General features: G+C 40.9%; 2 protein-coding genes across 3 annotated transcripts in view; both read right to left on the bottom strand.

Annotated features, from left to right (window-relative positions):
• The window catches only part of LOC125878607 (E3 ubiquitin-protein ligase Midline-1-like), a 54,032-nt gene that overhangs the window by 25,259 nt on the left and 17,415 nt on the right, over positions 1-11,358 (bottom strand). The window contains exon 1 of one of the 2 annotated variants that reach the window (XM_049559918.1): positions 4,888-6,004. The exons of the other annotated variant lie outside the window; for it this stretch is intronic. Coding sequence (XP_049415875.1) covers positions 4,888-5,556 — 669 coding nt within the window. The 5' untranslated portion in view covers positions 5,557-6,004. Of the gene's footprint in view, positions 1-4,887; positions 6,005-11,358 lie in introns of those variants that run through there. 2 annotated transcript variants of the gene reach the window in all.
• Positions 8,463-10,411, bottom strand: LOC125878608 (tripartite motif-containing protein 16-like). The gene has a single exon (XM_049559919.1). The coding sequence runs from the start codon at positions 10,409-10,411 to the stop codon at positions 8,747-8,749; it is 1,665 nt and encodes a 554-aa protein (XP_049415876.1). The 3' UTR covers positions 8,463-8,746.

Here is an 11,358-nt window from a genome sequence, read left to right as displayed (position 1 = left end):
CATCCAATTAGATGTGAAGATATGCTGGCCACATACAGCCTTAAATTACTGTTTATTTCAAATGAGTCTTTTGGGTTTGCCTATAGTGATTTTGGGACCGTTTCTGTTTCAATAAAAATGATCTTACTCTTTAAACAATAGTATATCTCTGTCGGGATTCTTTCCATAGTGTTGTTAGACAAACAGAATAACAATCAAAGACTGTCAGTGGCAAAAACAACACTTTTAGTGCACATACTCTACTATGCATTCACACTCAATTCTGGACCAATTTCAATTGGGACTGTTGTACCCATTAGTCGCTTAGACCCAGAAATATGGGACAATGGGGTCAAGGTAGAAAAATACAATTGACTCCTTTTGTCACCACCGGGGGCAATTCTAGAATCAGAGGTTTAGGGGTGCTGAGCACCCAGAGAGTTGCCCGGCCAGGCAAGATAAATTTTACTGTTTTGTAATTTTAATTTCATTCCCACATTTGTGAAAGTAAAGCACAACACTTTTTGGGAAAGTCTGTGACTAAACCATCAAATCTGATAAAGGTTATTTAAATGCTGAGCCACAGCAAAAGAGGAATGGATTGGAATCATAAAAGAAACATATCGTGACCCTAATTTCTGGGGGAGGATAACTCATTTTGATACAGCAGCTCCTCAACATACACATAAACAGTATGTATGTTTCTGGAGTAAACCAGCCCTGTATAGTGAGTACCAAAAATACCAAAAATGGACCTTGGACTTATTTTTTGGACTTTTATTTGAAATGAAATGCACAACATGTAACATTAACATATTAACAGTAATTGACTTTTTCGATGTTTGTCTCTGCCTTTTTCCTACTTGTCTGTATTATATAATACAAATACATAAATTAAAAATACACTTCAAAAAGGAAAATTGCTTGAAATCTACAATATAATAATAATAATAATAATAATAATAATAATTACACAATAGGAGTTATAATGTTAATGGGCATCCAGTCAGTTAGCTCGTCAGTAGCACCTTGGCTTTAATCAAGGGCGTAGGTTTGATTTTCACATTGGTAGGGACATAAAAGTGCTCCATGGTCACAATGCTGAATCTCACTATCAACATATATCCTTCATGATTCAGTCTCACCTGTGAGGCTCCTGTCTCTCCTCTATCTCCCCGTGTCTCTCTTCCATTTCCTTCTGCCTCTCTTCCTGCCTCTCCTCCTCCATCTCCTCCAGTCTCTCTGCTACTTGTCATCTGACAAAAAATATAATGATGCAAGACATGTGAACAGTGGGACAATCTGAGATGCAACAGTCATAGATTTTGATTGTTGTAGCCTGAGGAAAACATACTGTATGTTTTACAATTGTGTAATTCATTAAACAACATCTGAATGTATATAGGCTAAAGAACAGCCATCATGTCAGCACAAGTTAGTCAGCTTCATCATGTTAAACATAAATAAAATAAATCAACAAAAATGTAAATGCTCCAAAACCATTATAATACAACTGTGTGCAAAATGTTGCACTTACACCCAGTATCTATTACATAAATATGACTCAGTGTTGGTGTTTTTACTGGGAGCAGTGGAGCTCTATTCTCCTAAGTCTCTCCTTCACACACCATGGATGCTGAAGACTGTCACTGAAGGAGCTATTATTTATACAGTTTACACTTTATTTATTCAGACAGTGGTACTGACCACCTGTAACGTTTCCTAGCTAGAAAAAATGTCAGCTAAATCCTAAATGCTGGGATTCAATTTACCCCCAAAAATGGGCTAGAAACGCCTATGGTCACCACCCTCTGCAGGCTGTTGGGATCGTGGAGACATGACCTGGAAACTCAGTTCCAGATGAACAAAGGTGAAGGAAATCATTGTTTTTACAATTCCCACTTAATCTCTCATGTTTGTGTGTGACACTCAGCTGCACCCTGCAGTGCAACATGATGCTACTTTTTCCTCAATTTTAAATAATAAAAAGGTTTTCAAGCTTCACCTCTCTGAAGCCAGTAGTTATCTTAAAGTTGCTCTATGCTGCCATCTCGTGGTCTCATTGGATATTACATCTACATCTGTACCTGTGTGCTTAAAAAGACACATGTACCTGACACATCTAGTTGCAGTGGACTGTAACATTGTCTTTTGTGTTTTCAGTGCTGCAGCTACACCTTAGAGTAAACAGCTTCAGACTATTAAACCAGCCCATCCTGCTGGTCTCCCCCCTGCAGGCCAGTTTGGTGGTATTGCAGTTCCCTCATTAATGATCAGATTTAATCTGTTCACAACAATCAGTGAACTCCCCCCCCTAAAATACTTTTCAAAGTATGGTTTCCATTTTTCATCCATGACTTTTACTCACTGTCTCTTCATTAAGTGGATAAAATATCGTCATTGTCTTGTGAAAACCATGAATCACCAAAACATCAACCTTTAAAGAAAAACAGCCATTTTCAGCTCTGCAATAATGGATTTTTTAGATGGTTTATTTAGCTTGAAGCCCAGACAATTTTTCATTCAACCCCCTAAAGAAAAATTAATGTTTCTGTTTGAGTACAAAATTATTTGAGTCTTTGAACAGAAAATCCCGCACACTGCTCTTTGCTCAGCTTCACAATTCATCAGCAACACTAACATTTCAGTCCTCCTGGACCTTCATCAAGAGTGTTCAACAACATTATTTCCAACACTGAGCTTAAATAGAAACTGCCCCACCCATTTCACAGGTGTGCACAGGTGTGGGAGGATTAATCAGCTGTGGGTGTGTTTCTCAATAATTGACAACAGCCTGTGCACCACATGTCACATATCCCACAAATGGAAGAACAAGGGAACAAGAAAAACACAGGATAAACCTAGCAACCTCAGGCTCCTTACACAATTAAGGCTATTCACAGGATTATTTACAGAAAATGTTGATCTTATGAATGAGCACATCGGCCTTGCAGCTTTCATAAATCATTCATAATGTTCAACATTGTATACTCTTATGTTCGTCTTCGTCTCAAAAGAGCAATTTTCCAACATCACCACCAGGTGTCTCCCTTGGTTTTGTTTCCCCTCTGTGACAGTAGAGGCCTTTATCACAGTGGACATTTGGACAGTAGGAAAAGCACAGGTGTTAAAATAACATTAAGAATGCCTCTGTTCTGTTCAAGTGTCCCAGATGGACAATTAAAAAATACACAAGGATTGAAATCCATGAAGCAGAACCAAAGAAATTTTTTATTCCACACATTCATAGAAAAATACTTTCAGTCCTTGAGGGAAAAATCAACTTCATTGAATGATCTAATCAATAAATCCTGGTTCAGTTTCTCCATTCATTCAATCCACATTAAGTCTGATAAACCAGAATGTCTGCACTGTAGAGGAAAATCAACAATGCTTCACAAGTGATTATCAGTATAGTAACAATAATTATACATCTTAACTACACTTTTAAAAAATAAACATTAACTATGATCAACTGTGAGCTCAAATCAAACACTTTACAGCACAAAAATCGTATATATGTCAATAATTACATGAGTTTATTTCTATATATAAACACTCTAAAATACATAGCTGTCAACTTATTTTTAAATTTTTGTTTCCAATTAATCAAAGTTTCCCACTATACAAACATGATCTGAAAAAAAATTAAACTCCACAATATTATTTTACTGAACAGATTTTAAAAGAAAACCCCCACACTTATAGATTCTGTTAATTTCTGATCATCTGATATTTAAGTTCTATACATATATGCTTGATGCATATATCTTCATATACCCACACTGTTTGAGTGACTGTTCAGTGCAGAACCATCACAGCACAGAGAGCTGAACAACAAAGATGGAGAGTAAATTTATTACCTGAAAGCAGATTCTCAGCCTTTGTCTTGTTTATAACACCTGTCTACTTGAGATCACACAATTCAGCGGAGGAACAATAATGGCAAAGCCCAAGTCCAGCATAGAGAGGCTGAGTGAATGTGGTCTGGACTCTGTGGAGGAGAGTCATGGTGTCAGAGACGCTGTAGAAGGACAAAATACCTGCAGGGTGATCCAGGTACACTCCCACTCTGGAGGACTGAGGGCCGGAGATGGGAGCGCTGATATTGTTATGTCTGAATACATAAGAACCATTCACATGATATACTGCCCAAGATGTGTCATTGTTCCCAAATCCACTTTCATATACTGGCCTTCTATGTGCAAATGTGACTGCTACTGAAACTCTAGGTCCACTCCACTCCACCTCCCAGTAACATCGTCCAGTCAGACTCTCTCTGCTCAGGACCTGAAGTCTGATGATGCTACTGTCTGAACCTAGTTGAGTGAATAATCGAGACCATGATGAAGGTCTCACTGTTGCTTTTCTGTTTCCTTCAGATAATTCAAACCAGCTGCCTGCTGTGTTTGGATCCAGTGTGATCTGACGTGAATACTGTAAGAATTCAGCTCTGGTCTTGGGCTGAGGTTGTGCCAGCAAAACATCCACTTCAGTCTTTGTCAGTGAGATCTCGGTCCACACGTCACTAACAAAATCCTGTAGTTTATCTCTGGCCTCTGACACAGCTGCAGTCACATCCTCAAAGTGTCGCACAGGGCGGATATTGATCCTGGATGAGTCTTCAGAGTCAGTGAGATGTGACAGTGAGGGGTAGCTCTGTAGAAACTGGGTGTGGTCCTCTGTGTGTGAGAGCTTCTCCAGCTCAGTGTCTTTCCTCCTCAGATCAGTGATCTCCTGCTGCAGCTTCTCCTGAAGCTCTTTGACTTGTCTAACTTTAGTTTTCTGCTGAGATCTGATGTGCTGCTTCACATCAGAGCTTCTTTTCTCAACGAGACGGATCAGATCTGTGAAGATCTTCTCACTGTCCCTCACTGCTTTATCAGCAGAGTGATTGATAGCCTCCACCTCCTGCTGAAGCACCGTCACATCTTTCTCTCTGTTCTGGATTATGCGCTGGATCTTTTGTCGACTCACCCCGAGCTCTTTCTGCCTCTCAGTCTGTTCTGCTGCAGCTGAAACTGTGTCGTGGCCTTTATGTTCATCCATGCAGCACAGATAACAGATACACTGCTGATCAGTGCGGCAGAAAATCTCAATCACCTTGTTGTGACGAGTACAGATGTTCTCCTGAAGCTTCTTGGAGGGGCCGACCAGCTTGTGTTTTTCAAAGGCAGGGGATTCATAGTGAGGCTGGAGGTGCTGCTCACAGTAAGACACCAGACACTGCAGACAGGACTTCACAGCTTTCAGCTTTCTCCCAGTACAGACATCACAGGCCACATCTTCAGGTCTGGCAGAGTGATCAGCTGGAGCAGCTTGGAGTCCTGTCTTCTTCAGTTCCTCCACTAAATCTGCAAACATGGTGTTTTTCACCAGAGCAGGCCTCGGCATGAAGGTGTGTCTGCACTGAGGACAGCTGTGGATTTGCTTCTGATCCTCTTCATCCCAGTAGCTTTTAATACAGCTCATACAGTAGTTGTGTCCACAGGGAATAGTCACGGGATCCTTCTGTAGATCCAGACAGATCGAACAGCAGAGATTTTCCTGGTCCATCTGAATTCCTCGCTGCGCCATTTCACCTCTCAGAGACAGTGAATGTCAAATAGTTTCACTTTGTCAAACAGCGAAGTAGCTGGGAACTGATCTAAACCAAAATGGAGTTCCCCTTTCTTCATGTTCACTCACTGATATGCAGTGAATGGGGCTTGAGAGCATTTGCACATCACAGGATGTTGGTTACACTCATCTGTAAACTTGCATAACGGTTCAGGGTGGAGGAAACAGGAAACACGTGGACTGAACAGAACTGGCTGCACTGGAGAGCGGGGAGAGGAAAGCAAAATGTGTATCGCTCTCAGTATACCACATAAACTCCCTGCAATGATAAATATTGCCACTACCTCTGCAGCCAGTCCTCTTAGAAATACAGTTTAATGTAGGCTTGGAAAAGCTGTTTGACATAAATAGGTTTCAATTTATAGATTAATGTACGAGTAACATGACTAATTATTTTGTCTTCTGTATAAATAATTTATATACATGAATTAACAGAACATAATGCTGAACAATAGATGGAATTTAACATGTGTTTAGGATGCATGTATGTCAAAGATAAAACAAAGCAAGCAAAAAAAATGCTTGTTTTTGCCAATGACAGACTCAGATTGTTATAGTCAGTATCTGACAACATTATGGAAAGAGTTCCTACAGAGACAGACTTTTTGTTCAACCAGAAACAACCTGGAAATCACCATCGCAAAAACCACCAGACTCCAGTTAAATAAACAATCATTCAGTCAGGAACACTTTAGTCAAAGAAAACTTCATTTCCATTTGCAGTTTTATATTTGGCAGTATGGCTCTGTTCTGGGGCCTCTCTGCCTTTCCTAGGACCCACGCAGAAAACTTTCTCCATGCGCCTTCATGGAAAGCCTACCGCAAAGAGAGCACTCCGCCCTGCCCTTCCATGCGTCTACATCAAAAGCCTTAGGCAGGGAGAGCAGTAGCAAAGACCCCACAGGAACAGAACAGAGCATCATCAATGATAAACACAAATGACACTGGTAAGTCAGGCACAACATGAAAAGGAGGAGCTGGGGTGGAGGCAGGTTGCAAAGCAGCTTGCAGAGGAAGCAGCAACAGTAGGCAGGCCAGAGCAGTTTAAAGAGACAAAAGATCTATCAGCTGACTCCCATCCATCAATCAGCTGCTCCATCAGTTGACTGGGTTGTTTGAGATCAGCTGATGTAGCTGGGATATGAGCTGAGCTTCACATCATGTCCTGCCTGAACTAACACTGTGCTCAATTTTTATCATCGTAAAACACACTTCATTCAAAGTCAGTAACAAAATAAAACTCACAGAGCTGTCTTCCTTCGTCTTATCACTGTTCCAACAATCATCAGCTCTGGTTTAGTTAAAAGAAACGCTGAATTCATCCAATTAGATGTGAAGATATGCTGGCCACATACAGCCTTAAATTACTGTTTATTTCAAATGAGTCTTTTGGGTTTGCCTAAAGTGATTTTGGGACTGTTTCTGCTTCAATAAAAAGGATCGTACTCTTTAAACAATGGTATATCTCTGTTGGGATTCTTTCCATAGTGTTGTTAGACAAATAGAAAAACAATCAAAGCCTGTCAGTGGCAAAAACAACACTTTTAGTGGACGTACACTACTATGCACTCACACTCAATTCTGGACCAATTTCAATTGGGATTGTTGTTCCCATTAACATTGTCTTGTAAAAACCACAAATCACCAAAACATCAACCTTTCAAGAAAAACAGACATTTTCAGCTCTGCAATAATGGATTTTTTAGATGATTAATTAAGCTTGAAGCCCAGACAATTTTTTATTCAACCCCCTAACAAATAATAAATGTTTCTGTTTGAGTACAAAATCACTTGAGTCTTTGAACAGAAAATCCCGCACACTGCTCTTTGCTCAGCTTCACAATTCATCAGCAGCACTAACATTTCAGTCCTCCTGGACCTTCATCAAGAGTGTCCAACACCATTATTTTCAACATTGAGCTTTAAATAGAAACTGCCCCACCCATTTCACAGGTGTGCACAGGTGTGGGAGGATAAATCACCTGTGGGTGTGTTTCTCAATAATTGACAACAGCCTGTGCACCACATGTCACATATCCCACAAACAGAAGAACAAGGGAACAAGAAAAACACAGTATAAACCTGGCAACCTCAGGCTCCTTACACAATTAAGGCTATTCACAGGATTATTTACAGAAAATGTTGATCTTATGAATGAGCACATCGACCTTGCAGCTTTCATAGATCAGTCATAATGTTCAACATTGTATAGGCTACTCTTATGTCGTGTAACATATATTGGTTTTCGTCTCAAAAGAGCAATTTTCCAACGTCACCACCAGGTGTCTCCCTTGGTTTTGTTTTCCCTCTGTGACAGTAGAGGACTTTATCACAGTGGACATTTTGGACAGAAAAGCACAGGCGTTCTGTTCATGCATGTGTCCCAGATGGACAACTAAAAAATACAGAAGGACTGAAATCTAAAAAGCAGAACCAAAGAAATTTTTTTTCCACACTTTTGTGAAAAAAAAACAAAAAACAAAAAAAAACTTTATCAGTTCTTGAGGGAAAAATCAACTTCATTAAATTATCTAAATAATAAATCCTGGTTCAGTTTCTCCATTCATTTAATCCACATTAAGTCCGATAAACCAGAATGTCTGCACTGTAGAGGAAAATCAACAATACTTCACAAGTGATTATCAGTATAGTAACAATAATTATATATCTTAACTACACTTTTGAAATATATTTACACATTAACAAAATGACAACAAGAAAATAAAAATTGACTATGATCATCTGTGCGCTCAAATATAACACTTCATAACCAAAATAGTATATATGTCAATAATTACATGAGTTTATTTCTATATATAAACACTTGTTTTTGATTTGTTTCCAATTAATCAAAGTTTCCCACTATACAAACATTATCTGAAAATAAATTAAACTCCACAATATTATTTTACTTAAAAGATTTTAAAAGAAAACCCCCACACTTATAGATTCTGTTCATTTCTGTTCATCTGATATTTAAGTTCTATACATATATGCTTGATATACATATATCTTCATATACCCACATTGTTTGAGTGACTGTTCAGTGCAGAACCATCACAGCACAGAGAGCTGAACAACAAAGATGGAGAGTGAATTTACTACCTAAAAGTAGATTGTCAGCCTTTGTCTTGTTTATAACACCTGTCTACTTGAGATCACACAATTCAGCAGAGCTATGATAATGATAAACACCAAGTCCAGCACAGAGAGGCTGAGTGAATGTGGTCTGGACTCTGTGGAGGAGAGTCATGGTGTCAGAGACGCTGTAGAAGGACACAATACCTGCAGGGTGATCCAGGTACACTCCCACTCTGGAGGACTGAGGGCCGGAGATGGGAGTGATGATACTGTTATGTCTGAATTCATAAAAACCATCCAAACAATATACTGCCCAAGATGTGTCATTGTTCTCAAATCTAGTTTCATATAGTGGTTCTCTCATATGTGCAGATGTGACTGCTACTGAAACTCTATGTCCACTCCACTCCACCTCCCAGTAACATCGTCCAGTCAGACTCTCTCTGCTCAGGACCTGAAGGCTGTACACGTTACTCTGTGAATTTTGCTTCTTAAGGTGGAATGGTGTCACTGTTGCTCTTCTGTTCCCTTCAGATAATTCGAGGGAGCTGCCTGCTGTATTTGGATCCAGTGTGATCTGACGTGAATACTGTAAGAATTCAGCTCTGGTCTTGGGCTGAGGTTGTGCCAGCAAAACATCCACTTCAGTCTTTGTCAGTGAGATCTTGGTCCACACATCACTAACAAAATCCTGTAGTTTATCTCTGGCCTCTGACACAGCTGCAGTCACATCCTCAAAGTGTCGCACAGGGCGGATATTGATCCTGGATGAGTCTTTAGAGTCAGTGAGATGTGACAGTGAGGGGTAGCTCTGTAGAAACTGGGTGTGGTCCTCTGTGTGTGAGAGCTTCTCCAGCTCAGTGTCTTTCCTCCTCAGATCAGTGATCTCCTGCTGCAGCTTCTCCTGAAGCTCTTTGACTTGTCTAACTTTAGTTTTCTGCTGAGATCTGATGTGCTGCTTCACATCAGAGCTTCTTTTCTCAATGAGACGGATCAGATCTGTGAAGATCTTCTCACTGTCCCTCACTGCTTTATCAGCAGAGTGATTGATAGCCTCCACCTCCTGCTGAAGCACCGTCACATCTTTTTCTCTGTTCTGGATTCTCTGGTGGATCTTTTGTCGACTCACCCTGAGCTCTTTCTGCCTCTCAGTCCGTTCTGCTGCAGCTGAAATTGTGTCGTGGCCTTTATGTTCATCCATGGAGCACAGATAACAGACACACTGCTGATCAGTGCGGCAGAAAATCTTAATCACCTTGTTGTGACGAGTACAGATGTTCTCCTGAAGCTTCTTGGAGGGGCCGACCAGCTTGTGTTTTTCAAAGACAGGGTATTCATAGTGAGGCTGGAGGTGCTGCTCACAGTAAGACACCAGACACTGCAGACAGGACTTGACAGCTTTCAGCTTTCTCCCAGTACAGACATCACAGGCCACATTTTCAGGTCCAGCATAGCAGTGATCAGCTGGAGCAGCTTGGAGTCCTGTCTTCTTCAGTTTCTCCACTAAATCTGCAAACATGGTGTTTTTCACCAGAGCAGGCCTCGGCATGAAGGTGTGTCTGCACTGAGGACAGCTGTGGATTTGCTTCTGATCCTCTTCATCCCAGTGGCTTTTAATACAGCTCATACAGTAGCTGTGTCCACAGGGAATAGTCACAGGATCCTTCAGTAGATCCAGACAGATCGAACAGCAGAGTTTTTCCTGGTCCATCTGAATTTCTCGCTGCGCCATTTCACCTCTCAGAGACAGTGAATGTCAAATAGTTTCACTTTGTCAAACACGGAAGAAGCTGAGAACTGATCTAAACCAAACTGAGCTCCCTTTCTTCATGTTCACTCACTGATACGCACTGAATGGGTTGTGAGAGCACCTGCTTATCGCAGCATCTTGGTTTCATCCATCAATAAACTTGCATACCTGCTAAGGGTGGAGGACACAAGAAACACGTGGACTGAACAGGACTGGATGCATGTGAGAGTGGGGAGAGGAAAGAAGGTGTGGTCACAGGTGCAGCACATAGACTGTATAAAAATAGTGGACATTAATAATGATGTTAATTTCTTTCAGTGCATCACCGGTGCTGAGGTCATGGCCACTTGTTAACGTTACGTCTCCACCACGCCTGCTACACACAGCAGAAACTGTACCAGTTTTGGCTACTTGACTTTAGACAGCTAATATTACATTGTCTTCCAAGGACAAAAAGAAAGCATTTAAAAGACTGTCATCTATATTTTGAGGTGTTGCTCCCTGTTTTATATTATCCTACAGATGTGACATAATAATATTGTCAACAAAAAGAAGTGATTCACCCTTTATAGTTAACTTTCTGCTTTTAATTACCTAAAGCATTTATTACACTCATTTTACTTTCATATGCACAGTGTGGATCATTGGTGACAGCTATGTCCGGCGTGGTGTCCAGAGAGCTGCAGAGGCCTTGGGAAGCACCCTCAGCATGCCAGGCGTCCGTGTCTGCTGGTTTGGCTGGGGTGGACTGCATAGGAGAGGCCTTTTCTCCTTCTTTTCCCACTCCCTGCGAGGAAGAGCAGCATCAGATGTCCTCTTCATCCACTGTGGCGGCAATGACATGGGGAAGGTCAGCAGTGTCAAGCTGGTCAGCATGATGAAGGAGGACCTGCACCAGCTTCACCCCCAGCATCTTGGCATTAAGATAA

Source organism: Epinephelus fuscoguttatus, linkage group LG18, assembly GCF_011397635.1.
Source record: "Epinephelus fuscoguttatus linkage group LG18, E.fuscoguttatus.final_Chr_v1".
Classification (NCBI taxonomy): domain Eukaryota; kingdom Metazoa; phylum Chordata; class Actinopteri; order Perciformes; family Serranidae; genus Epinephelus; species Epinephelus fuscoguttatus.
The sequence above is the reverse complement of the archived record's forward strand: the minus strand, read 5'-3'. Positions and strand labels throughout refer to the sequence as shown.

Excerpts from the sequence above, each read along its gene's own strand:
- LOC125878608 (XM_049559919.1), bottom strand. The coding sequence starts at position 10,411 with ATGGCGCAGCGAGAAATTCAGATGGACCAGGAAAAACTCTGCTGTTCG.